General features: G+C 39.0%; 5 protein-coding genes across 5 annotated transcripts, besides 18 other annotated features; 2 read left to right on the plus strand and 3 right to left on the minus strand.

Moving 5' to 3' along the window:
- Positions 1-1,014: 1,014 nt before the first annotated feature.
- Positions 1,015-9,586, minus strand: PVX_121965 (hypothetical protein, conserved; the record flags this gene model as incomplete). Its single annotated transcript, XM_001616906.1, has 4 exons — positions 1,015-4,411; positions 4,710-5,316; positions 5,435-7,610; positions 7,763-9,586. The coding sequence occupies 4 exons, from the start codon at positions 9,584-9,586 to the stop codon at positions 1,015-1,017; spliced, it is 8,004 nt and encodes a 2,667-aa protein (XP_001616956.1).
- Positions 1,305-1,336: a microsatellite.
- Positions 1,420-1,440: a microsatellite.
- Positions 2,954-3,004: a microsatellite.
- Positions 3,191-3,232: a microsatellite.
- Positions 3,576-3,602: a microsatellite.
- Positions 5,194-5,243: a microsatellite.
- Positions 5,341-5,365: a microsatellite.
- Positions 6,482-6,592: a microsatellite.
- Positions 8,415-8,459: a microsatellite.
- Positions 9,587-10,430: 844 nt separating the features above from the next.
- Positions 10,431-10,451: a microsatellite.
- Positions 10,452-11,152: 701 nt separating this feature from the next.
- Positions 11,153-11,185: a microsatellite.
- Positions 11,186-12,357: 1,172 nt separating this feature from the next.
- PVX_121970 (hypothetical protein, conserved) lies at positions 12,358-14,366 on the minus strand. Its single transcript, XM_001616907.1, has one exon. The coding sequence runs from the start codon at positions 13,531-13,533 to the stop codon at positions 12,493-12,495; it is 1,041 nt and encodes a 346-aa protein (XP_001616957.1). The 5' UTR covers positions 13,534-14,366; the 3' UTR covers positions 12,358-12,492.
- Positions 12,578-12,665: a microsatellite.
- Positions 14,367-14,469: 103 nt separating the features above from the next.
- PVX_121975 (RNA helicase, putative) lies at positions 14,470-20,455 on the plus strand. Its single transcript, XM_001616908.1, has 4 exons — positions 14,470-15,835; positions 15,867-19,090; positions 19,248-19,673; positions 19,838-20,455. The coding sequence occupies exons 2-4, from the start codon at positions 16,077-16,079 to the stop codon at positions 19,965-19,967; spliced, it is 3,570 nt and encodes a 1,189-aa protein (XP_001616958.1). The 5' UTR covers positions 14,470-15,835; positions 15,867-16,076; the 3' UTR covers positions 19,968-20,455.
- Positions 14,701-14,724: a microsatellite.
- Positions 18,347-18,367: a microsatellite.
- A 323-nt stretch (positions 20,456-20,778) lies between the features above and the next one.
- On the minus strand, positions 20,779-22,417 carry PVX_121980 (40S ribosomal protein S7, putative; the record flags this gene model as incomplete). The annotated part of the gene is made up of 3 exons (XM_001616909.1): positions 22,142-22,417; positions 21,144-21,596; positions 20,779-20,944 (listed from the first exon to the last, which is right to left on the minus strand). The coding sequence occupies exons 2-3, from the start codon at positions 21,560-21,562 to the stop codon at positions 20,779-20,781; spliced, it is 585 nt and encodes a 194-aa protein (XP_001616959.1). The 5' UTR covers positions 21,563-21,596; positions 22,142-22,417.
- Positions 22,418-24,698: 2,281 nt separating this feature from the next.
- Positions 24,699-27,353, plus strand: PVX_121985 (hypothetical protein, conserved; the record flags this gene model as incomplete). The annotated part of the gene is made up of 1 exon (XM_001616910.1): positions 24,699-27,353. The coding sequence occupies one exon, from the start codon at positions 24,699-24,701 to the stop codon at positions 27,351-27,353; it is 2,655 nt and encodes an 884-aa protein (XP_001616960.1).
- Positions 25,402-25,479: a microsatellite.
- Positions 25,797-25,866: a microsatellite.
- Positions 26,674-26,697: a microsatellite.
- Positions 26,825-26,855: a microsatellite.
- Positions 27,354-27,507: the final 154 nt, after the last annotated feature.

Genomic DNA, 27,507 nt, shown 5'->3' on the forward strand with positions numbered 1-27,507 from the left:
ACATGTGCACATGTTTATATGTGCCTTATTAAATTTCCTAATTGGCCATTCATATGTTCTACTTTGCGCTGACATTCTTATTTTGAGACAATCAGCATTTGCTCATTTGTTTGCCTATTTATTTGCCGGCTTGTTTGCCTCCTTATTTGCCTCCTCATTTGCCTCCTCATTTGCTTGTTTTCCCCTCCTCACAGCAACGCACACGAGCTCCATCTGCCCAAATTGCGCACTTAGAAGGTAATTACAAACGGGGTCACTTCTTAAGGGGATAAAGGGAAAGTTCCCGTAATCATGAGCTGCACTTTTACAATTTCCCATTAAACGAGAAGGCCTAGACCAAGGGCTGAGAAAGTGCTTGATAAAAATGTGGCAAAATTAAGTCAAAGGTCCCAATAAAAAAGGGACTCGGCAAATGTGTTCGCAAATTCTGAGTTTTTTCCCCTTTAAAAAAGGAACATTAAACGAATAACAAACGAAGGAGAAGAAAAAGAAGAAGAAAAAAAAAATTGTTCAAATAATGGGCGCTCTATGTATGCAACGCCCTTCAAAGCAGCTATAGCTACAGTTATAGCTATAGTTACAGTTATAGTTATAAAAAAAATGCCGCCATTAAAAACAGGTCGTGCTCGCACATCGCACATTCCTATTTTGATTTAACATGAAAGGGATCTTAAAAATGCGAAAAAAAATAAAAAAAATAAAAAAAATCAAAACACGCAGCAACATTCCAAATGATTAATTAGAAAAATATTTGTCCGCAATCTTTGCAACTATTAACACTTGCCAGTTCCCCCCCTCTTCATTTGAAGTCAAAGTTTAACGACGCCCAGGAGTTGCCTGCTTGGCATACGCGTTTGCTTCTTCCGGCGCCGTCACTACCCCAAATGAACCATTAGCCGTACTGATGTTATTCGAACATTAACAATTGGTCAGCCGTATTATTTCCTATGATGATGGTGACTTTTTTTAATTTTTGTGAAGTACACACGACGGACAAGGAACCCCAGAAACTTCTCAGTAGTTGTTGTGTCTCCTTTTTTTTTGGGACAGTTCCTCCTGCTCGGCTTCTCTATTGCCATCGTTTGGCCTTTTTTTTACGTTCCTCCCAAAATTACCATTTCTTATGGCTCCATTTTTTCCATTTTCGCCATTCCCCCAATATCTGTTGCCAGTGTAAGCCTTGCTGAACATGAATTCACGTTGAGCCCCGCTACTCGCATTCATGTTGGTTTTCAATTTTTTCTCAGTTCCAGTGATATAATTTACTCGCGAAAATTTTTTTCTTTCTTTAAAGAGACTTCCGTTATTTTTTCTGAATCCATTTGTGCTACTCTCAGAATTGGATGAGCTAAATATCTCGTGGTTTATGTCATTTTCACCATCCTTGCAGTTTTCCCCTTCCGTGGAATTCTTACCAATTTGAGAAAAATACGTATCAATTATTCCTTTTATGTTTTCCTCTGTGGTGCTTCGGCCAAAATTTAGATCTAAATCGGAGTAATAATTTCTTGCAACTGCATTTTTTATTAACGAATCCCACATTGCGTTTTTTTCTAAATTTTTTTTATTTCCTATGATCCATAAGCAATCCTTCGCTCTGGTAAGCGCCACATTTAATCTTCTTTCATCTTTTAAAAACCCGATATTATTTCCACGTTTATTATGTACCGATTTGAAGTCATTCTCAGCTTGCCCAAATTTCCGGTCCACGTTGAACCACTTCTTCGTGTGCAGCTCGTCAACACAGGAATCTTCCGAAGTGGCGTCGTCAAAAGGGGGGTCATCCAAACTGCGGTCACTATAACTACGATGACCTCCCCTTTTCCCACGTGGGTAGAAATTCCCACTTGCATTTTCTAATTCATCCCTGTTTCTAAACATTTCCAGCGCCTGACGATTTGAACGTACACATGAGAAAATGATGATGCTCTTTTCTCTCCCTTGAAATGCATCCACCGTGGAAACTTCCGGCGAGCTACTCAAAGGAAAATGATCTTCAAACATTCTTTTTATCAAATGCACTTGAGATAGGTAAGGACAAATAATTCCTATATCACTTAAGCTAAAATTCGCAGACAATTTGTAAAAACTAGGAATTGGATTTTCACCATTTTTGTTACTAAAAAAGTGGTGAATGTATAATACTAATTTGAATATGAAATAGGCCTCCACATAATTAATGTACGACTTATGATATGTGGTGGACTCTATTCCCTCGATATTGATAAATTTATAACACCCATATAGATTTAAATAATGCAAATAAAATGAAGGCTTGTTCATTAAATTTTCATCATTTTTTATCAACCCTTTGTAAAAATACATGTTCGGGAAGCAGCATATTTCTTCTCTCATACGATACTGCACATTCAGCAAAACGTTTGGCGCATTACACAGTAGCAGCCTTTCAAAAAGTGATCTGCTGTACCCATATTTTGTACAATCAGACGAAAACGTGGTGGCTGGCAACTGCTTTGGATCTCCCAACATAATTACATTTTTTATTTTTAATCTGAAAGGTATTAAGCAACTTAATTCCACACACTGACAAGCTTCATCTATTATTAAGTATTCAAATTCTAAGTTTTCAATTACGGGAGATGCACTTCCCGATAGGGTGCTAAATATCACTTCACTTTCGAAAACCATATTGTCTTTATTACTATTTGCATAGAAGGAACCTATTTCCTTGTCCGTTTCTATCAATTTTTGTTTTTTCTCGTCAAAGCATTTTTTTTCTGCTTTCAGTTTTTCCAAACTCCATTCGTAATGAGAAAAAGATTCATTAAATAGGTATAGCAATTTTTCTAAATATTTTATATCCACATTGCTTATAATTTCTTCTGGAAAAAAGTCGTTTGCATTTTCAATTTTTTCAAGCGATGATGACTTAGATTTGGTTTCGTTAAAATCGAAGCAGTACTTCTTAGAATCGTTGTGATTTAATTTGCCTCTCACTTCTTCCACTCTGTCACATGTGTGATCTATCGCCTTAACACAAAGAGATATTTTATTCTTTTTATCATTAAAGCGCGTTTCGTACACGTTTTTTTCCATATTTTTTCTCTTACTAAATATGTAATCTAGCGAAATGGGTTGTATTTCTTCATGGGTCCTCTTCGATATACCTATTCGGATGCACTTAGGCGTGATGGTTTGTTTTGGGAAGTCCCTATCCCTAGTGTGGCTTTCCTCTGCATTCCCGCTTTTCGCTCTTTTGTGTGCATTTTGCGCGTTCATCATTTTCTTCATCTTTGGAACCGTTCCACTGTTAACCTGGCCGCCGCCCCAAAATAGGCCCATGTTGCTTCTGTTATTGCTGCTACCGTTGCTGTTACTGCTGTTGTTGCTGCTGTTGTTGCTGCTGTTGTTCCTACTGCTACTGCCGCTGCCCCTTTTGCCGCCACCTTGCGGGCCACCAATGCTGGCAAAATTTATTAACCCATCATTTAGGATCCTCTTGGCAATCTCGTCGATCGCAGAATTGGAGGGGGAACAAACCAAAATTTTTTTATTGCAATTTTCGCTCTGCTCATTATAAGCACAATCCTTCTTTTTTTTGGGTAGTTCTCTTTTTTCCTCACAATTCCTGTGATTAATAATTGCGTACAAAGCGGATATAATCCCAATAACCGTTTTCGTCTTGCCTGTGCCTGGTGGGCCTTGTATTAACGAAATGCTATTTTTATTCAGGAAAACCATTTTAACGGCCTCTATTTGAGACGCATTCAATAAATTATAATCTTTCATAACACTCAATATGTACTTTTCCATGGTGGATAAATTGCTTCTCCACATGTCCGCTCCCCTATTTTCTTCATCCAAGCAACCGTTGCTAAAGGACCTCTTTTTGGTTTCCTTCAAGTTGCTATTACACAAGGTAGGGTTCAGAATTATGCTAAATAGGGAGGAGTTCCTACTCAAATAGACGCTCTGAAATTCTCTTATATTTGTCATTAAGTTACACAAAAAATAGGCATTAAACTTATTACACGTAAGGCAATTTAATTTTAATCTATTATTTTCATTTCCCGATATTGGGGGGAAAATGTCTTCATTAATTAACTTAACGTCGCACATGTTTTCCGTTTTATTCATCGAAAAATCTATCAACCCTATTAAATGTTTATTGTATTTTAAAATCTTTTTCAAATTATGATACTTAACAGTCCCTTTGTCGTTATCCAACAAGACGTTTCTCTCACTTTCGAATGGAATTAGGGCAATCAAATCCATTGGCTTTAAGCTATCCGCGATTGCCGTGTTCTCATTTGCCAACGACATCTGCCATTCTATCCAGTAGGACGTTTTCTTCTTCGCTACCAAGTTCAGCACGTACTTGTGTGTACTGCCCGCCATTTTGTTGACGATGCAGCATCTACACTCTTCCAGCACCATTGGTTTAAAAAATCTGCAAAAGGGGGGAAGAAACACAACGGGGTTGAACATGAAGGGTAATAAGGAAGACACACACCACGTACTACCTCATTTGGCAGATGAAATGGCAAAATTGGGGCAACACTACGGTAGTCGCAGGCGTGGATGGGAAACATGCCCCGGCAATAGTCGAAGCATTTGGACAGGTTTGCGCACATTTCGTAGGAAAAAAATGCTGCACATAACTGTTTGAGTTCTCTAGGAAACGTACCGCCACTGCTACACCGCCTCTGCAGCACCGCTTCTACTTCCCTTTGCCTCTCCTCCCTCACCTGTAGTATTCCTCCTCGCTCCTGAATCGCAGGGGGATCTCCTCATTAATGCACTTCTTGTACTTCCCAATGCTCTCCAAAGAGCTAAAGTCCCAATTGAGGAACTCCTGCAACATGACGTAGTACTTATTCATGCTATTCTCTGCCTCCAGCCTCTTTTCCTTCATCTCTTTAAAATATTCATGCTTATTATTCTTCGCATTTGTTTCGTTCAGTACGATGGCTCTCTTCTGCGTTTTGAAGGCAGCCGTTTTTTCTAAAATTTTTTTGGCCCTCTCCAAGGCTGCTTCCTTACTCATTTCCTCTGGCAAGTGGTCCAAATTAGGTTGGCTTTCCTTTCCTTCAGCTTCTTTGCATTTGCCATCCTTTGAACTTAGGCTGTTCGAGGGGGAGTGCGACCTGGACGCCGACCTGGACGCTACTCCTAGCGCTACTCCCAATGCTGCTTTCGGTGTCGATCTTGATCTCCCCGCTTCAAGCTCCTTCTCGTTGTTGCCCGTAAAGCCATCCGAGTTATGCTCCCGCCCGGGGCGCGAGATATGTTTGCAGCCGGGGTCGTTACTGTTCGCCAAGTTCGCCAGGTTCGCCAAATTCGCCGCGTTGGGGGCTGCACGGAAGGGGAAAAAATAAAACAAATACACATATATATATGCAAATGTGTGTATACATATATTTGTATACACATAGCCGCCTCAACACACGCGCGGACATGCCCCCCCGGGGACCATTCACCCAGCCGCCTAATATGATGAACCTACCCAGATACGCTGCGCCGCTTCCCTCTGTGGCCTCCAACCCTGTAACGAATATATCATTCTCTTTCTCCTTACCGATTAACATTTGCTTCTTTTTAGTAAACACTGCTTCATAATCGCAGGCATGAGTCAGTTGCTGGACATTTTTTGGCGTTGCCAAACTGTTCAATTTTAGTTTAAACTGGAGAAGACTATTCAAATCGTTTTCATGGCCATGCGGCACCTTATCTTTTGCCAGACCTATCAGTGCATCTAAAATGTTGCCCATGATTTCTTTCTGCCTTATTAACAATGATGCATTCGTTTCATGGTGACTAGGTGAGGACAAATTCGATTCGACAAAATTGAAGATGGTTAAAATTTGCACAGAGAGGCTGCCAAACTTTCTGAAGAATAATTCAGGTAGTATAACATCCGGGGGAAAAGGATCCCCTTTTGCATAAAATTTTCTGATGAACAAAATCCATGTGGAAAAAAAGTTCAAAAATAGTAGCAAGGAGTCTCTTGCGAAAATACGTATAGAATGCGTCTTGGACTTTATCGAAAAGGTTTTTATTTTTATATTAAAAACGATGAATATGATAATTTTCCACACATTGTCTACTATCAAATTAAGGATTCGCAGTAGGAACTGATCCGCTTTTCTCTTCTGCATATATTTCTGCACACATTCAATCGCAACATTTAGGTAAAACCAAGACTTGGAATTTACCAGCATGAAGCATTCTAGCACATCCAATTTTTCATCAAAATCGTTGCTTATGAAATGAGTTTTTTTTAAATACAAAATCATTATGTTGCTAAACTGGAAGACTGACAGTAGAAAACTGTACATGTACCTTTTCGACTTGAAAAAATCCACTACGTAGCTTCTTAACATATAGTCATATTTATCAATTATTATATTATACCTTTTGTCTTCATTTTCCACATCTCTAATAATTACAATTGGCGGAGAGAAAATGCCGCTTTTCTTTTTGACTCTATTTAATCTGTATTCATCCTTCACGATATACTTCGTAATCAGGTCGAACGATTTTACCACATGCCTTCTAGTTTTCATACTTGCATTACTTACGCATAGAAAAAAAAAACTGTGCATGTAATTGTAAATCCCTTCTTCGTTCACTTTGCTCTTCGTGATTGACCTATTCATGAACACTTTGAACCTGCTTAACCCATTTGAGTTGGACCTCTCCGCTTCCTCTTTGTTAACATGGTGTAGCAAACCCCCCGTGGAGCCACCACTCCTATTATTTGTGCTGTTCCTATCCGGGGTAGCAGCAGTTGGTCCCTTCTTTCCTCCCCCCTGTTCATCCTCACAAAACGTGTTACTATAAAAATAGAGCATGTGCACATCCTTCATGCTCTTCGAATTTGAATCACTAGAATAATACACCTCATCATCTGATAATCCTTCGTCAAACAGCCCCTCTTCAGTTACCCCCTCCTCATACGTTCCGTCCTCAGATAGTTCTTCTTCATACGTTCCCGCCTCGGAGAGCTCCTCCTGTGCATCCTTAAGAGTAACCAAATCGTCATACATCAAATCTACGTAATTTTCAATATTTTTAATTAGGTTAAAAATCTTATTCAGAAAAGGAACAGAGGAATGCACCTTGGACTTATATATGCTATTCGAAATCAAGTGCGAAAAATACATAGCTGCGGAGAAGAAAACAGATCTGCACTTCTTGCTCCTCTCCTTTTTTAATTCCTTCATGAACAGTTCTAAAATTTCGAAGACATTCATAAATAGCGCCTTATACTTTTCTATCTCCAAAAGGGACAACACCCTTTTTACAATGACGTTGATTAATTTTACAAGCAAGACAAAAAAATACTCAAACATGGTTTTCAAATCTAGAAAGGGGAAACCATCATCGCAGATGGACGCAATGTACTTCTTAACATCTTTCTGTTTATCGCTGAATATTATGTTTGTCGTTTTACCGGAATATTTGCTGTCCCTTATATTTGCCTTCAACAGGAGCAGGAGCAAAGTATTTACGTTCTTCCTCTCATCGTTCCTTTTCTGTTGGTCGGTGTGGAACTTCATGCCCATGAGCGAATCGAAGATTTCAAAAATGGTGTTCTTCTCCAGGGAATCCCGAATGGTCGAATCGGACAAAAGGGTTGACAAAACCTGCAAAGAGTGCACATACGGCAAAAAGAAAAAAAAAAGAGAGAAAAATAATGTATATCCTTTTCAGCAACGCGTGGAATGTCCCACATTTATAAAAAACCACAATCGCATGCGTACATATGGGCAAATCTTTATAACCCGCCTCGAATTACCTTAACTGCGTACAAACGGACGTAGTAATCCCTGTGGGTGATAAACTGCGGAAAGGAGTGCAAAACGATGCAATCAAAGGCGCTTCTCCTTTCTCTGAGACATTTTTTGTACAAATTTTTTGTATACTCATCGACCTCGAACGAATTCATAAACATCCTTTTCGTCACGTCCAAAATGTTGTACACAATATTTATGCAAGAAAATGTAGTGGCTTCCTCAAAATATTTATTCTTCACATTGGTGTTTTTCGAAATGTACAATTTGGAACTTTTTACAAAGTGCAACAGCTTGAATATTAAATTAAACAGCTTATTAATTACTTCTTTATTTTCTGAAAATAGGATACCCAAGAAATAGTCATACGCGTCATTCTTTGTAAAAAAGGCCTTCAAGGATAAGCTCTCCAAATTATATTCATTCATATAAAAGGTCATACTGCGCTTATACTTCTGCAGAGTTGACTGCTCCGCTGACAAATTAGACGCTTCCGTTTTGCTCCTCCGCTTAATAAGGGATAGAAGATATATTGCACTGATTAAACACTGTATGTATTTCAAAATGTCATATTCTGAAAATTTTTTTTGTAAAAAAAAATTATCAGTTTTTAGCGCATTCGGGCCGACATTCCCCTCAGGCAAACTCGTGTTTATCATTTTAATTATGCAAGCGTCTGCTAGCTTCACCCAGTAGGACAAAATAGATATTATCAATTTTTTATTTGAATCATTTAAAAAGTTGTCGTCATTTATGAAGGTAAAATTTATAATTTTGAAAATGATCAGCTGGACAAAATTGTCCGCATATCTCAGCGCGTTCAGCATTAACGAGTAAAGGATAATTTTATCCTTCAGCACTTTTATTATGCTATTTTCCACTTCCCTATGTTGGAAGAGGAGGAATATATGCACATACACATATGACTGCAAATTTTCCGTGATATTATAGCTATCCCAATTTTCTTCCGGTTCGTTCTCCTTGCAATTTTTTAAGTCATCGTTTGGACCACTTATCTCCTTACACATTTGGCCATCCACTTTTGTTAGCAACTTTTTACACTTCTTAAACTCCATGTGGACAAGATTGCAAAGAAAAACTAGCGACTCATGGGGGGCATACTTTTTTATAATATCATATATACTGTCATTTTTTAAACTTAGAAATTTCTCCGTGAATAATTTCAGGTTGGCCTGATTTATCTGGCTCGTCTCCAACTGGTAATTATCATTCACTTGAAATATTTTACCCCCATTTAGCATAAGCTCTAGTACAACAGAATCGACTTTGTCGTATTCCACAGGACAAATGATCTTATTAAATAGTCGATTAAAATTGAACTTGAAAATTTCTCTTTTCACGAAATTTATTAATGATTCGTCATTTTTTGTAAACATGGACATCATTTCTAGGAACTCCTTCTGCAACAGATAGTAAATCATCAAGCACTTCTCACAGTTGTCTATATTTTCTACAATTATTTTTTTTATCTTACTCAAACTCTCTACATGTTTCACTTTTATCCTTTTTAACTTTTCCACTACATCTTCAAATCTGTTCCTTGAAAGTATATCTTCACAAAAGATAGAAACGAATTCATATTTTTCAATAATTAAAGTTGCGTAAAAAAAGAGAACCGCTTCTGCGTACTGGTGATTGCAAATGATGTGATTGGTATCAACAACTGGGTCCTTTAACTTTTCCAAAATGGATCTTAACGAGGATATGTACAGTTCGTTCACATTGTCCTTTATGATCGATTTTTTTAATTTTTCAAATAAGCTAAAATCCGTGACACATTCTAATTTCGCATTGAATTGATTTTCCATCTAAATGTGTAAGATATATGGCCAATCTGTTTTTGTTCTGTATCGTTTTTCCTAACCCAATGTAGCCTCTTCTCGCATCGCCTCTTCTGCCTGTGCTCCCTCCTGTGCCTTTTTCTTATTCGTATTTATAACTTTTTGCCAAAAAAAAGGGGAAGAAGAGAAAAAAAAATGACTACAAAAAAAAGTGACAGATGAGGCCGCACCGTTGATAGTAGCACACTTTAAAAGAGAAAAACCAATGCTATCATGTGGCATAATAAAAACTTCGCATATGGTTCATTCCTACATTTGAAAATGTCTTCTTGCTATCCCCTTCTGTGTGGTTACTTCATATCAGTTTGGTCCACCCAGTCGCACGCACAAAAAAAAAAAAAAATTCATAAAATGTAAAAAAATAAGTGGGCTTTCCTTTTCCACAGTACGGGAAAACTGCCCTTATTCATTGTGTCCTCCTTTAGAGGCGAACAAAAAAAAAAAAAAAAGTAATGATAGGCAGTTATCTATTGAAAATAACTACACAAACGCAGGTGTATAACCAAGTTGACATATGCATTCGCTTGCGCATAAATGCATGGGTACGCCCCTGCACAGGTATATAAGCATAGGGAGACATACACATACGTACGCATATACATAACTTATATATGTGCTTACATAAATGTACCAGCACGCACACAAAAATCCGCACACCATTTGTATCTCTTTGGTTAATGCACAAAATGTACGTGCCCAGTGTGGCTAACGAACTTCCTGAAGAGGAGGGGAAGCAAAACAAAAAAGAATTCACGGAAACAGTTTTATAAAGTATACATTAACGTGTACTGTTCGTTATCTTTTTCTTTTCCTGCAAGAAATGTAGCCAAAAAAATGCAGAATGTGTACTTCTCTTTCAAGTTATGCTTAAAATATGTGCAAGCATAGTTTGGGTATATCTCATTATAGTTATTTTTGCTTTTTTATTTTGTTTTTTTTTTCTGTGGGTGGGGCAGTACATTTTGTTACTTTTCTTTTCTCCTTTAAAATGTTAAAAATGTGCATATAATTTTAAAATGACGTAATATTTATTTTTTCCATCTCACTTTGTGACGAAAAAAAAAAAAAAAAAAAAAGGGCCAGGATATAAAAGAACAATTAAATGCTGCCAAGGCACTGCGCACGTGAAAACACATATATGGAGTGTACATAAAAGTTATGCCTTGAAAATGCATCCATTATGTAGAAAATTTCGCTAAGACATTAAATCCGTGATGGGGAAGTATTTACAAAATTTTAAAAACTGAAGAATGTGCACTTAAATATTGCTCCCCCTTTGCGCAAATTTTTGCCATAGACATGAGAAGTAGGAACTCCCGGGGGATGTGTTTTCTGCACTTTGAGGAAAACACGTGAATACACGCAGGCAAGCAAGCAAGAAAGCAAACAAACAAGCAAGGAAACAAACAAGCAAACGAACAAACGAGTAGGCACGTATATCCTCATGTACACGTACACGTTTGAATGTATACGCAGAAATGCCTATGTTTTACCCCCCTGTAGATGCAAAGCGCACATTCTGGCAAGGTACATATTTTCGCAAAATAATTCGTACACAAAGCATGCACATTCACCGTACAAGGGACTCTCACTTTTGCTGCCTCCCTACGCACATACATAAAAATTTACATATATGCGTACTTCAACATCTCAGTTGCGCGTAATTCACCTGCACGCGGGGCTACATTAAACGTCATGAGTTTGCATAATATCCTTTGCTGGATAAACACAAGTGTGACAAGAATGCATAACGAAAAAGGCATTTTACCATTTTTCATTTTCACCCAATTTTTGCATACAAATAGGTGGAGTAAAAAATAAAATGCCCAAATGGAAAAACAATCCTACGTAACTGCAAAACTGGTGTTGATTTATTTATACATCATGTATGTGTACGTATCCGAACCCTTAACCATTTTTGAAAAAGATCAAAATAAAACCCACGTTAAAAGGTGAACGTGAACGGCATCATTTCTCGAGGGCCCTGGGGAAAAATTGCGTTCCATGAATTTACATCCTTTTCAGAATATGCACTGTTTTTATTATGGCTTAAAAATTTCCCCCATCTGTTGCTGCCCCATGGCTCCTTCTGCCAACTAGCCAAAAGGGGTAAAAAAAAAAAAAAAAAAAAAAGCGAAAAAAGGAGAAAAAAACAACGCGGGGGCATATCTCACATTGCCGTACATTCTCCCATAAAACAAAAACTGCTCAGTGCGACGCTGCTTAACCGGATGAATGCTCCTTTTTTATTACAATCTGTAACACCATATTGGGAACATTTTCTCGGCCCACACGAATCTGCAGCATTTCTACAACATTACACTCTTTGCCCATTTTGCACCACTCCCGCTATTTACGAGAAAGAAGCGGGGCGCACTCAAAATGCAGGCAACATTTCGAGACATGCTCAGTAAGTTTCGTTTACACCCCAACTGGCATATCCTCCTACCACAATTTGAAAGGGTCACGAACTTTTCTTTCCTTTTTTACATTCATCTTTTTCAGTTTTTTGCAAGCGTACATGCACGTAACAGGTGAACGCAGCAACGGGATGGAAAAATTAAAAAGGGAGCCCCGTTAAGGGGTGAAATTGCGCATCCCGTGGGGGGCACCTCCCATCGTGAGGGTACATCCTGTACGGAATTTTTTTTTTTTCATTTTTCTCCATTGTGGATGTTACGCGTTAAACGTAAGGTTTTACTTTAACAAATTCGAATTTGAAAAAGAACTCAAAAAAAAGGGGGCACACTAGGGGGTACACAAAAAATTGGTGCAGTCAAAATGACCAAAATGAATAGAGGCACAAAAACACATATGGTTTATAAATGGGTCATACAGATGGGGGGAAACAATAGGCACGAGCAAAATGCGAATCAATTTACTTCTATTGCCATGTTTAAATTCTCAGCTATGTAATCCAGTCCAACCAGGCAACTCTCAGCTACAACTCTACAGGCGTCCTTCGAAAAGGTTTTCAAAGTGCTAATAATTTCGCTTTGAACATTTTTATATTCTTGCGAATTTATATTTAAACTTCCGAGAGAGCCTAGGGCAAGGGCAACCTCGTGTCTAACCATTTCGTGTTCCCCAACATTCTGCAGAGAAGAAATTAAATATTTCAAAGAGTTTAAATGTAATGCTTGGCCTAACACAAAAGCAACTTCATGTCGAAAAATTGCGGATTTTTTATCTTTTATTAACACTTCTCCTAAAGCGTTTATGGACACATCTGTTTCCATATCTCTTAATTTAAATAAAGCCTCGTATCTTAATTTTAAGGGAACCGCTTCATTATTTAAGTCTTCAATAAGTGCATCAACACTTTTGGCATTACCACTTGATGTAAAAACAACTGGATCTATGGTGTTGAATTTCTTTGAAACAAATTCGTCATTTCGTTTTTTTTTTATTGCTTCTTTTATGCTATCCTTATTACTGCATGAACATACAGCATACTTATTTTTTTCTAACAATGAACTGAGGGCCAATTCGCATGTCTCTCGAACTTCTACCTTTTCATCATTCAAAAACTTTTTTATAACTTCAATATTTGAATCACTTCCTATTGCAGCTAACCCTTCAGCAGCTTCATGTCGAACCATTAAATTTTCTTCCGTATCGTTTAGCAGCTTTATTAAAATGTCATTGCATTTCTCATTACTTATTTGCCCTATGACATATGCCACTTCATGCCTTAACAACACGCTGTCATTATTTTCTAACGCGTAGGTCAAAATATTTATCACTTCGTCTATATCATCTTTGTATATTTCTCTACATTCGTAAAGTGCCCTCATTTGTTTTTCTATAAATTCGTTTCTTGTTTCCACTAGGTATTTCCTGATGAACTCTTTATTGCTGCTGTCTTCATACTGGATTAGGCGACTTCCTCCGTTGTGAGTACTTCCTGTCATTTTCTTTTTGCCTTCTTCTCCCTGTATAAAATGTACTCCTATCTGATTCTTACTTTTGAAGGAATGGCTAGTCAGCAGCTTTAAAATGGTGCCTGCCGTTTCACACTCTTCCCTTTTCGTTGTATATATCTATACGTCACTATGCGAACACTTTTTCTCTCAAGTGACGCTACAAATATTTTCAGCAACACTCTTTTTTTTTTTTCCTATCAAACTGGGGCAGTTGCTTCGTAATGAACAGAACGTTCCAGGGAGTGGCGGTTTATCAATTGTTGGGAAACGCGCGGAGTCTCTTAAGTGTTGTCTGGCATTTGCCCATCGGAGCAAAAAGGGAGGGCAGTCACTGCGCAGAGGGGCCCACACGTCGTGCCAGCAGTTGTACCAAAAAAGGTCGCAACAACGGGCGAACGCTGCTATACCAGCTGAGCAAAACTGGGACTACCTTTCGCCGTTGACTTAAGAAGGATATGTTCATGTGCCCCCCCCCCCTCTGGCATATCAACGCGTGAACATGACCAAGCTGTAACGCGTGGTTTTTTCCCCTACGCAGAATGCTACACGTCACATGCGATACGTAAATGTACATATAAACGCTCGTACAAACGTGGGTACCTATGCGGATGCCCATATGACAACTCGATGCTCACTCCCTCAAGCTGCGCCAACGTGACATTCGTGCCCACTACGCTTTTTCAAAACGTACGCTTATCCTTTCCTTCTTTCTGGAAAAAAAATTATTTCATAATTACGCAACAAAAAGGGGGAAAAATGCGCATCACAATTTATTTTCACATGCGTAATACATGAAAGTAAATTTTTTCCTCCCGTGCAGTATAAAAAAATATATACTTTTTTTTTTTTGTTTTTTTACGTACATTTTTTTCTCTGTACCGCTTACAAAAAAGGGGGGAAAAAACCGTTTCAGATTCAAGCTTTGTGGATATTGGGATAATGCGAGGGGGAAAAAAAATATGAAGATATGTACTGCCGCTCATTTAATTCTGCTTCATTTTTTCCTCCTTCTTACGTCATTACAAACATGGACGTAATTTCAAAGTTCATATAAATGAGCAATACAAATAGCCCATGCCAAACCCATCGTGCGCATATGTAAAACATAGAGTTCGCCAATTTTCTGTGCAAGTGAACCAACTTTCCCGACATTTGCCTTTTTTGAAGCCTTGCGCGATTGATTACCAGTTCTACATTTGCGAACTCTCCCCTCATTCCCTTTTTCAACTCTTCAAAATGACAAAATGATTAGTAATTTTCCATCTGATAATAACCTTACAACAGAAGAAAACTTGGAACATGACGAAGGAACGACGTCAACCGCTCTTTCGCAAAAGAAAAAATTAACGAACAAGGAAAAGAAAAAACTGGAATACGAAGAAAGAATCAGGAAAAAAAGAGAAAAACATTTAAAAAGAGTAAAAAAAATAATCACAAAAAGTAACCTGCCTTCGCTAAATGGTCTAAAAAATGAGCTGCTAAGGGACTGCCCCGCCACTACTCTGAGTGGGACAGACGAACCGGAGGAAGCTCTCCAGAAGGGGGAAAATGACCAAAATGTGGAATCCCAAAATGTGAAATTCCAAGCGGAAACCCCCAAACGGGCCAACACAGATCGAATAAAAAATCCAAATGACCATTCACATGAGCCAGACGAAACGGGAGGTGAAGAAAACAAATCACGTAGAAAAGAAATCGAAAGGATAAACAACAAATACAAACAGCTCTGTTCTATGGAAAATGTGTCGAAGAAGAAACTGATGAAAAAGCTAAAGTACAAACAAAAGCAGGACAAAGAAGCGGAAAAGGAAAAGTTGTTCAAAAATATAGAACAATACAGGTTAAACAGGAACCAGCGAAATTTTATCATTCAATTTGACGCAAAGAAAAAGAGCCAAAATCAGGAAAATCTAGAAAAACTGTTTCAGACTTATGAAGAAATGAAGATCGATTTACCAAATAATTTGAAGGTTATAAAGAACAAGCTAGAAAAAAAAAAAAAAAAATTTTTGGAAAGCAAAAAAAGAAACCAAGAATTTGCCACTTTTCAACATGGCGCAGGGGGAAAGAAGCCCAAAGTGTCAAAAGAGGAGCACCATCATGCTGACGTAAATCAGAATGGTGATCTGATTCCCAGTGAAGGAGACGATACTAACGATGAGATAGTGACAAACGGTTGTTCAGCACAAAATGGAAGAAATGGCAGCGAAGGAGTCGGGGAAACTAAGTGCAAGCATGTGCTTAACACAGGGAGTGACCTTGCTGAAAATGACCATCTTGATGGTGAGCAGTCCGATGACGCCGCTCCTGATGGTGAGCAGCCCAGTGACGCCTCTCCTGATGGTGAGCAGCCCAGTGACGCCTCTCCTGATGGTGAGCAGCCCGGTGATGCTTCCCCTGATGAAGGGCATTCCGGTGACGCCTCCCCTGGTAGGGACACACCGGACCGCGCGAACCACCGTGGGGAAGGAGAGAAAAGAAAAATCGCCTACCAAAGAGTCAGCATAAATCGAAAGGAAGGCATAGAGAAAATGAGACAGGCGCTGCCCGTCTTGGGGTACGAACAAGAAATTATCGAAGCGATCCTAAATTACGACGTTGTGTTTATAAGTGGAGATACAGGGTGCGGAAAATCCACACAAATTCCCCAGTTTGTTTATGAGCACGGGTTATGCACAGATAACTACCTCATCGGTGTGACAGAACCGAGAAAAATAGCTGTAAGAAGCATTTCGAATAGGTTAAACGAAGAACTCAACGTTGAAGATGTAGCTGGGTATCAAATAAGATTCGAAAAATCGCATTTTTTAAAAAACAGTAAAATAAAAGTTATGACGGAAGGTATACTACTAAGAGAAATTATGAACGACTTTATTTTGTCAAAATATGCTGTTATCATCCTAGACGAAGCCCATGAGAGAAGCATAAACATGGATTTAATTTTAGGCCTCCTTTCCATCATCTGCAAAATTAGAAAAAACAATTATTTCGCATACAAATCGAATGTCATCCCAATTAAAGTCATCATTATGTCTGCAACTATTAATGATACCCACTTTTTTGAAAATAAAATTTTTACAAATTATACCTCCATCAACATTCCAACGGAAAAAGTACCCGTGGTGGATCACTTCCTCTCCTACACCCCTCAAAACTATGTTGAAGAAGCCAAAAAAAAAGTTATACAAATTCATAAGAGGCTACCACCTGGTAGCATCCTAGTGTTCTTAACAAGTCAGGAAGAAATTTATCGTCTATATAATTTACTCAACAATTTGAAAATGTCCGAAAAAAATACGCAAGTGGGAGATGAAGAAAGAACACACACGATTGAACTTACTAGTGAGGAAGCGAACAAAGCGCAGAACGAAAATGTAAATTCTTTTGACCTAAGTGAGGACGAAAAAAACGCGAATGATAATAAGTACAGTTTTTTTCTCCGATCAGCGGATGAAGATAAGGAAAAGCGAATTATATTTGAGGCATCCGACAGTGACGACGAGGATGCTCCCTTGCACAGCGCCCTGTCGGTAAGCGCACCTGACCCGGCCGAGCAAAATGAGCCAATTGACCAAACTGACCAAGCTGATCACACTGAGCAGCGTGAAAATGATGCCGATGAGCATGAAGAAAATTGCAGCTTATTGAACAATCCCAGCAGTGCAGAAGCGAACCTAACGGATAGCAACGCAGAAACAAACGGCTTGGGAAAAACGGAGAACGGGAATGACACCCCCTGCTGTGGGAGCAGTCAGACTGAAGAAGGTGAGGTTGGCGAAGGAGGCCCCCCTTCGGAGGGGCACACCAAGGGGGATAACCATTATGGTGAAGATATCCAAAATGGGGATGAACTGTCGGAGGATAGTCAATCATCTAGTGAACACACGCAGGACAACCAACCGGATGATGAACAAACGGAAGGACAGCCCAACGAACACACAGTAAACGGAAAAGCGAAAAAACAAAAGAACAAACAAGAATCAAGCATTTGGAAGGGAAGTGACGGGTCAGGAAGACTAAAAGTTTTTAAACTCTTTGCAAATCTGCCGATGAAGGAACAATTAAGTTTATTTAACAACCCTAGGGATGATGAGCGAGTCTGCATTCTAAGCACAAACATAGCAGAGACGTCTATCACCCTGCCAAACATCCGCTACGTAGTGGACTGCGGAAAGGAAAAGAGAAAAATTTACTCAACGTTGAACGATTATTCCTACTACGTTATTGATAACATAAGTAAAAGCTCTTCAATCCAAAGAAAAGGAAGAGCAGGTCGAATCTTACATTTATTAAAAAAAAATAAAAAAAATAAAAAGAAAATCGAAACGGAAAAGGGACATGTGTACAAATTATATTCATCAAATTATTACAACTATTTTTTCAAAAACGATAATGATTACCCAATTTTGAACTACCCCCTTGACTCCCTAATTTTATACCTGCTAAGTTTTAAAATAAAAAATGTAGAACATTTCCCCTTTATTAATAAGCCAGAAAAGTGTAAATTTCAGGAGGCCCAAAAAAGATTAATTTATCTTAACTGCATCTATTTTGGCTACCAAGATGTTCAGTTCCTTTTTAAAAACCTAAATGATAAAATGGCCTCAAAAAAAAGTATCCAAAATCATATTAACATGTTTAACTCGAAGCGTAAAAGCGGAATTACCCCAAGTGGCAGTTTCGTCCTGTCCCTACCGATAAGCACAAGATATGCCAAAATTTTAACCGACGTGTGCCTAAAATCGTTAGCGATTAATCACACCAGTTCAATCCCGTTAGCCTGTCTCCTAGTCTCGTGTTTATATTTGGAGTCCATTTTTTCGTACGACTACAAGCTGAAGGCCAAGTACGGCAAAGGGGGCAAAAAAAGGAAAAACGCCCCGAATGGAAACAGAGCGAGCAGTGGTGGCCAAACGAAGGGTAGCAACCAACCGAACGGTAGTAACCAACCGAATGGTAATGACACCCTCAGCAGACGTAACTACAATTTGGCAAGCTTAATTTTTAAAAAGAACGACGAAAATGAGAACCAAAGTGATGTGAATAGTTGCTCCTCTGGCGATGTACCCTCCGATGAATTGCTCTCATCGGAGGGAAGTTCCCCAAACAGCGATGCAAATGACAACACCCTTGATGACTTTAAATTAAGATTCGATAACGACATTGACTTTTACCTGAACGTGTGTACCTCCTTTTATTTTTCAAAGGACAAAAATCATTTCTGTTCTAGCATGCACTTGGACAAGAAAAAAATGGAAGAACTGCTCAAATTGTCTAACCATTTAATAAAAATAATAAATCACAAATTTAACAAAAATATCAATTTTGACCTTTTGGAAAAGAACCCATCAGACTTATCCAAAAAAATAATTCACTACGCAGTCATCCAGGGATTTATAGACCACCTAGCCATTCGCTCCGACTTAATACATAACGAGTACACGAGAAACTCCAATTTAAACTTTAACACCAAGAGGGCCTACTTCTCCCAAAATATGAACACTCCAATATATATAAACTCGGCGTCGCTGTTGTATAAAAATAGGTAAGTCACCACCCTCCTAGCGTTTGCAGGGTGATAAGGAGTGGCCATGTGCACGTAGGTGTACCTACATACATATATATTTATATATATATGTGCACATGCGTGGTGTCTGATCGCCTACCACCTGTCGTCCCCCCCCTCCGCTTTCTTCCCGTAGGCCGTACCCAAAATACGTCCTGTACAATTACATAATGAAGAACGCAAAGTCGTACGTCATGTTCGACTGCCTAAGTGTAAACGAATCAGATTTAGGAAAAATAACCAACGTGTGTATTTTCATTAACGAATATGAAAAGATACCACCGGCTAAATATGACATGCGGAAGGACAAAATCGTCGTTTGCGTGAAGCCCTTGTATTTGCCCTATTCTCATTATCTACCCATGACGACAAAAGAGTTAAATGAAAACGGTTTGTTATTTTACAACTACCTTGCTTTGTTCATATTAGACGGGTCCATGTTTCCAAAAATGTCCTCATTTCATGTGTTTTACGCCCATTCGGCTAATGACATTATCGCGTGCAGCAGCCAGCCTGTTAAGCAGTTCGTAGATGCGCTGAGGGAGGCAAGAATAAGCAGTAGGTGGGTGATGGAAATGCGTACATAAATATTTATACATACATATGTATTTCACCCTTCAGTTAAATGCACCGGACATGCGCCCCTTCTATTGCGCCCAACGTTGCTTATTTCCAAAAACGCGCAAATATTAATTTTCACGCCTTTCCACTTTTACACCTTTCCAGGTCGACCCTAATTAACAAGTGGAAAAGCCAAAAGGATTTTTTAAAGCAAGAATTCGTATCCCTGATTGGAAAGAAACTTAACAAGTATAATGAGCAGCTCATCGATAAAATGTGGCCGCCCCTAAACTGAACTGAATATGTGCATAGAGACACACGCGAATGTGCTTATCAGAAGCAGTGGTTCCTTTGAAAGCTCTAAAGGATTTTATTACGCCCACGCTGATTCCACATGGAAAATGAATTTGTAAAAGGTGGAACTGGGGAAGGGGGGAAAAACACACATTTGTTATACGAAGCACATTTACCATTGTTATAGACCATTTTTTTCGCCGCATAGCCGTTTTGTCGTAAAATAGTTAAAACCTCCCCCTTTTTTAACAGATGCCATTTTACCATCGTTTTCATGTGGGGCCCTCCTCCCCTCCTTTGTAATTCAAAAATGAAACATTTCCCACCCACCCCGCGTATTCCATTTTTCGCATTTTTTAAAGTGCACACAAAATAGTTGCATAGGATGTGCTAAATGTAACACTTTTCACTTTTTTTTAAACATGCTTGGATGGCTCCACTGCGATAGTTCCAACTCACTTCTTTGATTTGATAATCTTTAAAATGTTTTAAATTAATTAAATAATTTTTTAACCTTTTTAACCTTTTTTTTTTTTTTTTTTTTTTTTCCTCTTTGCAAGTCTTCTCTTATGTTAATAAAAAAAAATTCCATTCATGCCATTACAGCAATGTGGTAAAAAAAAAAAAAAAAAAAAAACATAAAACACATATGCACACACATATATGTATGATATATACCCGTTGCAGGGGGACATAAATGAAATGTTGGAAGGTTATCGAAAATTCGCGCTAAAATTAAAAATTTGGGAAAAATAAAAAATGGGATATAAGCATTCCCTCATTTTAAACATTTCGCACTTGGTATTTCCGCTTCATTTTTCGTTGGTTGGTGGCAGAGTAAACACCGTGTCTCTTCTTGTGATTCTTTTGTACACAGCCGCGAAGCTAATGAGCTTCTCCTCGATGTTGTCTCTTTGCCTTTCCTTGGAGTCGAGCATTATTTTGAATAGTCTCTTTCCGTCAGCCTTCATGCTTATTCTGCGAAAAGGTGGGGTTAGTCACGGGGGGTGAATAGGGGCAAGCATACGTGGCGCGTTCGCGCCGGTTGTCACAAACGCGCTTGGCGCGCATCGCGCATCGCACATATACATACAAATACACATACATACATATATACATACACGTATGTACATATGCACCCACAAGGGCACACCAACGCCCCTTCGCCTGCACTCACCTCTTTCCAACTATTTCGCTGGGAGCCACGATGTCCTCCAAAATGGAGTCATACACACTGGTCAAAGTTCTCGATCTGGGAATTATTTTAAAGGACTTGGTTTTCTGCTTCGTCTTTAGTATGGTCCTCTTGGCTACCAACACAACATACTTTTTGGTTTTCTTCTCCAATTCGTTGATAAGTTTCCTCTGTATTTTTCTTACGTAAGTTGTGTAAATCTTGTATGGGATATAAATTAAAATCGTTTTTTTTTTAATTTTTTCAACTTCTATCAAATCACATGATAATATCTTAATTTCCTTCGCGTCATTTTTTATGTCCGACGAGCTTGATAACTCGATGTCAATCAGACATTGTGCAATTTCTTTTTCTAAGTCGCTGGGGTTGTTTTTAAGAACTTTCGTTTTAACGGAAACCATTTTGACGTTCTTTAATTAAAAAATTGCATGTAGCCTGCAGAGGAGCAAAATGTGCCGCGTAATTTACTACACCGGTTCGTTTAGGGGCGCACAAATGTGGGCACATAACGGCTCTCACGCGTGCTCAGGTGCGCCCGTGTATGCGCTCAAATGTGGGCTGTTCATCACCCACGGTCCATACAACGCTGCCACAGTGCACGTAGAGCAACTGACATAACTGCGTACACGTATGTTTATTCTACTCTATTGCAGAGATACGCCACTCAACAACGTTTCCGCTGGGGAATGCTATTCCTCGCATCTTTCGCATTTCCGCCCGCGCATATATTTTGCTATTACGGTTTTTACTCTCCTTTACTATTAATCATTTTACGCTTCACACAAATGCATATTTTCACATAGAGCTCTACCGCTTAGCAGCTTTAAAATACGTTCATATGGGTGATTCAGTACACTGCTCTCATTTGGCATAAAGCCGTACGAACAAAATATGATACATACGCTTCACTCGCACGTTCCATGCGCGGGCCTCATAAAAAGTATACACTAACTAACGCGCTTTTGTTCCTCTTCACTTACCTTTTTTGTACAAATAATGCGGATGGGGGATATATCTTACAAAGGAGCCGTTATAATTGTTATAACCTCCAAGATGGTTTATTTTTAAAACGGTTAAAAAAAAAAAAGGTTATAAACAATGGCGTACGTAAAATTTTCGTATGAATTTACTTTCTCTGCGTAAGTTCAATTTTGCTTTAATTTTCTTTTTTTTTTTTTTACAAATTCGAAACGTATAAAATATGAAAAGGCGTTTTTTAACTAATTTTATTTTTTTTGTATATTTTTTTTTTTTTTTTTCTTGGCGTTGTTCATTCATGTGCTGCGTACATAGTTTGTAAAAAAAATTGTATGCAGTGAAGGCGCCCCCAGTTTTTTTACAATAACGTATACATACATTTAAACAATGAGGCGTGTATACATACAAATGCTTCGTTCTTATTTATGCCATTTTCAACAAAAGCAGGTAGTTACCTTTTCTTCATTTCGTAATCACAAATTTGCCAATTTTAAAACTCCCGTTTTATCACATTATTTGCATTTTTTTGGTGAAAGCACAACATGTGTTTTGTTTTGTTTTGTGCGGCAACCCCTAAGTACACCACTTAAGGCTCTATTTTTCCGCCCCACCCGAAATGGGAAACATACAAAAAGCTACGCATAAAAAAAAAAGGTACAAATTTATATAAGCATATTACGTGCATACGTATACTTAAGTACGTAAATATATGTGGAAAATTCACCCGCAAGGAAGAGAAAAAAAGTAAATAATACATGCCATTTTTTGGCATCCCTATTTCTGAACAACTGTAAATTGTAAGTGCCGCGTTCAGCCCATTTAACTGGTTTGTATACACGCCGTTCCCCTAATGAATTTTTTTTTTTTTTTTTTGACAATACCAGTCGTGAATTTAAGATACATCGCGCGAATGCATTTTTACAAACGTCATTCGACGTACATGTTATCATAAGGGAAAAACAAACATTATAAAAAATTAAAAAGGTGATCCACTCAAGCTGCTTTTAATGTAACTGCGCAGTACACAGCAATGCAGAACACCCTTTATGCTAACGAAGTAGCCAAAGTGAAAATACCGTTATAAGGATAAAAGGCATAAAAGTAAATCAACTTTTAGTACTTTTAGGAGTTGTATCTGCTCAGTAAGGGGGCGGAAAAAAAAAGAAATACAACGTGCCTGTTTAAAGATAACTGCTCGGAGTACCCTCGTACCACCCAAAAACTGGCATATACACATGTGCATACCTTTAAATACGTGCGGAATGGTCTCTGCTCAACGATCATACCATCCTTGCACGGACAAAAAAGGATAGAAATTGTGCCACTCCTGTCGTATTCAAAAACCAGTTCAATTTTGTAGATGCCCGTCATTTTGTCGCCACAAAATATACATTACTGTACAACATTTTCGCGGTCTCAGCAACGGCTTCTCTATTTTTTTTATTCCCATGTGGACCCCCCCTTTGTCTTCGTTCAACCTATAAATGTGCCTCTACCAAATTGGTTACGTGCAACACGATAGGGGCATTCTGTTCGTATCAACATGCTCCTTTGCACTCATCGACACACGAGCGCAACTTGGGTAGCGCTTGGCCGACATCACACCGCCTACAATGTGCAAAACGAGCAGCAATCACCCGTTAAATAATACCACCAATACAAACGTGCCTTTTTGAAAAGGGCGCAAAAAGATAGTATCATATTTTACGCTACTTCATTTTTGTCCATTTAAAAAAGTATGTTTGGCAGCATTGCACACGCTTCTACATATCGCGCGCAGGTAATTCAGCCACCCCTTTTTAGTATTCCCACCAAATTTCTTTAAAAAAGGGGAATTTATTGAAATTAAAAATACGTGGGAAATTAGGACTGCTTTAAAAATAAACGTGTGCTTCACAGGGGTGGGTTAACCTTAGTGGGTTATATGATAGGATGCTTAACTAACCCTTTCTCGCGTGCTATTTTTTACGCATTGAGCAAGCCGCGCCCCTCTGCTTCGCTTTACCGTTGTTGGCAAACAGAACTGCCCGAAGCGCTTGAAATTGAAAGGCATAAATGGTAAGTCATAATGGTTAGTCATAAATGGTAAGTCATAATGGTTAGTCATAAATGGTAAGTCATAATGGTAAGCCATAATCGTAAGCCATAAACCATACGTCATTAGTCATAAATGAATCACCATGATAAAACAAATCCCCGTGACGAAAATCACCGGCATGTAGCAAAAAATCAAATGGAGTGAAAATGCGGCCCCTTTTTGCACCAAATTAATTGCAGCTTCTCCTTTCCTGTCGCCGCCTCTTTCCTGCAGCCTTCACTTTCAGTTCCATCTTTTACGCCTCTACAAAAGTTTGCAAACAGCTGAGAGAGGGGATCAAACGACTCTTTTGCGAACACCCATTCCCACTTCCCGCTGCGCTCTCTCTTGGTGAAAGCGCACAAACAGGCACCGCTGTAAATCCCCGCCTCCTTGCCCCCCATGCTGCGAAGGCAACCACTGGAAATGCCAACACAGACCTGCACACCCGAACGAAGGAGCGTAGACGTGCCCTCGTTTAGATGAATCTCTACCTGCGCGAGAAGCGCCTTGCCGCGAAATGGTACCAGGTCGGAGCAAACCCCGTCGTCTACAGGAAGTTCCGCAATGTAAAACACTTCAGTCAAGCGCAAATCCCCAAAAGGGTGGGGTTCATGAAACCCGCATTCAAACTAAACAGAAAGGCGCAGAAGTACATAGTAAATGTGCAGTGGCTAAAAAGCGGAAACACCAAAGAGTTACAAAAGCTATGTAATGACATCAAAAAGGATGCAAACTCGTTTAATAGCTACGAAATTATTGACCTGGCCTACTACCTAAGTAAGCACTCGAACAAAAATGTCTACCTAACCATCGAGCCCTTGTTATTTCATTTTTTCCGCAAATACAACACGTCCATTAACCTAAACGGTGTGTCTATACATAGGCTGTTAAGAGTCCTAACAGAATATCAAGACTTAGTGTACAGAGAGTGGATTTACTCCATAGCAAAAATTATTTCGAAGAAGCATGCACACATATCCATGAGGGACATTCAACTTATCCTAGACGACTTGGCTCTGTTTTACGATTTTCAAATACATTGCCAGATTACTCCTTTTTACAACACAATTATAAATAGGATTCACGAACTCGAAATTAAAAGACTTCCTTTTCTTATACATGTCATCGGCAGAATTGGATGTAATAACCCTAATCTGTTGAACATCCTAGTGGCTACTTTAAAAAAATATATCTCCAAAAATGATTTGTACCGATCCGATTTTTCAGGACTCCTACTAAGGGGGTTAGCAAATCTGAAGGTACTACCCGAGAGGACCATCCTCCACCAGCTGTACAAACCGGTGAAAGAAAATATAAACTATACAAATATCAAGTACCTATCCTGGTGTGCTGATGGCTTTTCTAGACTAAACTATTTCTCCCCTCTACCTATGCTAATAAATCAGATACTACAATTGAAGGACAAAATTACGCAGCTCGAGCTTAATGACTTTTCCTCCATACTGAACTGCATCCAAGCGTACATACTGATAAAGCAGTACAGTGGGTGCGGCGAAAAGGGGAATGTGCCACACCGGGGAAGAAGCTTCTCATCGGATGATACTCCAAAGGCGCAAAGTGACCACCCGAATGATGACGGAAATCTGCTTCAACGCACCCCTCAGGTCATACCATCGGATGGAGGTTGCAACAAATCGATGTTACGTGAGGGGAACTCCGATCAGAGGATAATCCCAATTGAAGATGCACATAACGGTCAAAGAAGCATCCAATTTAGCGCTCGTGAAAATGAAAAACATGGGCTCCAAACCGCTTACACGAAAGAAGACCGCACAGAGGGGAAACAAACGATTCACCCAAATAGGGGGAAAAAATACCATTCCATTCAAAAGATCCAAACAGATGGGATAAATCGCCCCTATGAAAACTATACCGTACAGAAGGAATGCACCAACAATAGAGTCACACAAAATGTAGCGCTGGAAGAAGACGCCGCAGGATGTGCCCCCCCCGCTTCGGCCAGTGTAAAGAATAAAACGAACGACCCCTCCGAAAGTGACAATTGCATACGTCCCATTTCTAATGAGAAATTTATGCTCGAAATGAACTCCATTTTTGAGGTGAATGCTAACGCAATATCTTTAGAAGCATTATACGACATCTATTTAAAATTAGAAAAAGTCATTTTAGAAAAAATTACGGAAAGCATTTATAACAGCACCCCACCCTACCGAGTAATCATGTTCGAGCTGCTAACTAGACTCTTCAGATTTTATAAAAAACCGATTGACTTAATTGTCCATATGAATACGCACAGGTATGACACTTCCCTACTGCTGAAACATACCAATAGTCTGCCCCTTATCATATCAAATGAAAAGAGGAGAAAGATTAGCAGCTCGGGATTATCTTTTCTCGTCAAAGAGTTCAACTTTTCGAATGATTTTTTTTTTAAGGATTACCCAAATGATCAGTTGGGGGTACAGAAAAGTATACCCGATGGTGAACATATGCAAATTGAGGGAGAAGGCCGTCTTCCTCGTGCCCCCCCCTCTGCGCATAAAAATAGCGAAAAGGAAGGGGCGAAAAATGAACAACCCCAAGGCAACGAAACCAATACGTATCATCACAACGTCGAGGAAAACCCGCTACTGAGTGAGGATACCCAGATGAATGTAAACACACCGTTGCCGAAAATTTTTAAAACCTTTTTGCACTCCATATATTTTAGAACACCCGCATTAGGCGGCAGAACCATCATGCTGCTACTAATAGCACTGGTAAGATTAAATTTCGGGGAGCGGGAAAAATTCGAATACTTAACCAAGACGGATTCTAACATTCTACCCTTTTCTAAAACGAACGAGATATACAGACCGTTGACAAAATGTGTCATTCGAGAAATAATTAGAAAACTGGAATCGTTTAATTCTGAGGAGTTGATAATTTGTGCAATGTGCCTAAACGAGCTGGACGCCTTAAACTTAAATGATGAATTATTTTCATTATTAATTGAGCGACTTTTCAATTTAAACAAAAGTAACTACATGAGTCGTGACCAGCTGCTACAGCTGAACAGTCTCTTCCGCTTCTGGCACACCCGAAGAAGAAACTTAATTGCGAAAAATTTGCGATTCACGTCGGTAAAGCAGTTCAAGAGTTTCCTTGCGTAGTTCTTCCCATGCAGTGTGTATAGGTTTGTTCGCTGTGCAAATTATGCTTCTCCCTTGCGAGGGGTTCTGTGCATTCTATACGTGCTTCCCCATTGAAACTTCGCATAACCCCTGCTTACGCTCCGGAAAGTGCTCACTCCCAATTCCGTTGAGC

The sequence above is a fragment of the Plasmodium vivax genome, chromosome 14 (assembly GCF_000002415.2).
Source record: "Plasmodium vivax chromosome 14, whole genome shotgun sequence".
Classification (NCBI taxonomy): Eukaryota; Apicomplexa; class Aconoidasida; order Haemosporida; family Plasmodiidae; genus Plasmodium; species Plasmodium vivax.

What these genes read in the sequence shown, in the direction of transcription:
- PVX_121970 (XM_001616907.1), bottom strand. Translation starts at nt 13,533, where the DNA reads ATGACAGGAAGTACTCACAACGGAGGAAGTCGCCTAATCCAGTATGAA.
- PVX_121975 (XM_001616908.1), top strand. Translation starts at nt 16,077, where the DNA reads ATGAGACAGGCGCTGCCCGTCTTGGGGTACGAACAAGAAATTATCGAA. An exon ending in TCGCTGTTGTATAAAAATAG is followed by an intron (nt 19,091 to 19,247) that starts GTAAGTCACCAC and finishes TTCTTCCCGTAG; the next exon opens with GCCGTACCCAAAATACGTCC. An exon ending in GAGGCAAGAATAAGCAGTAG is followed by an intron (nt 19,674 to 19,837) that starts GTGGGTGATGGA and finishes ACACCTTTCCAG; the next exon opens with GTCGACCCTAATTAACAAGT.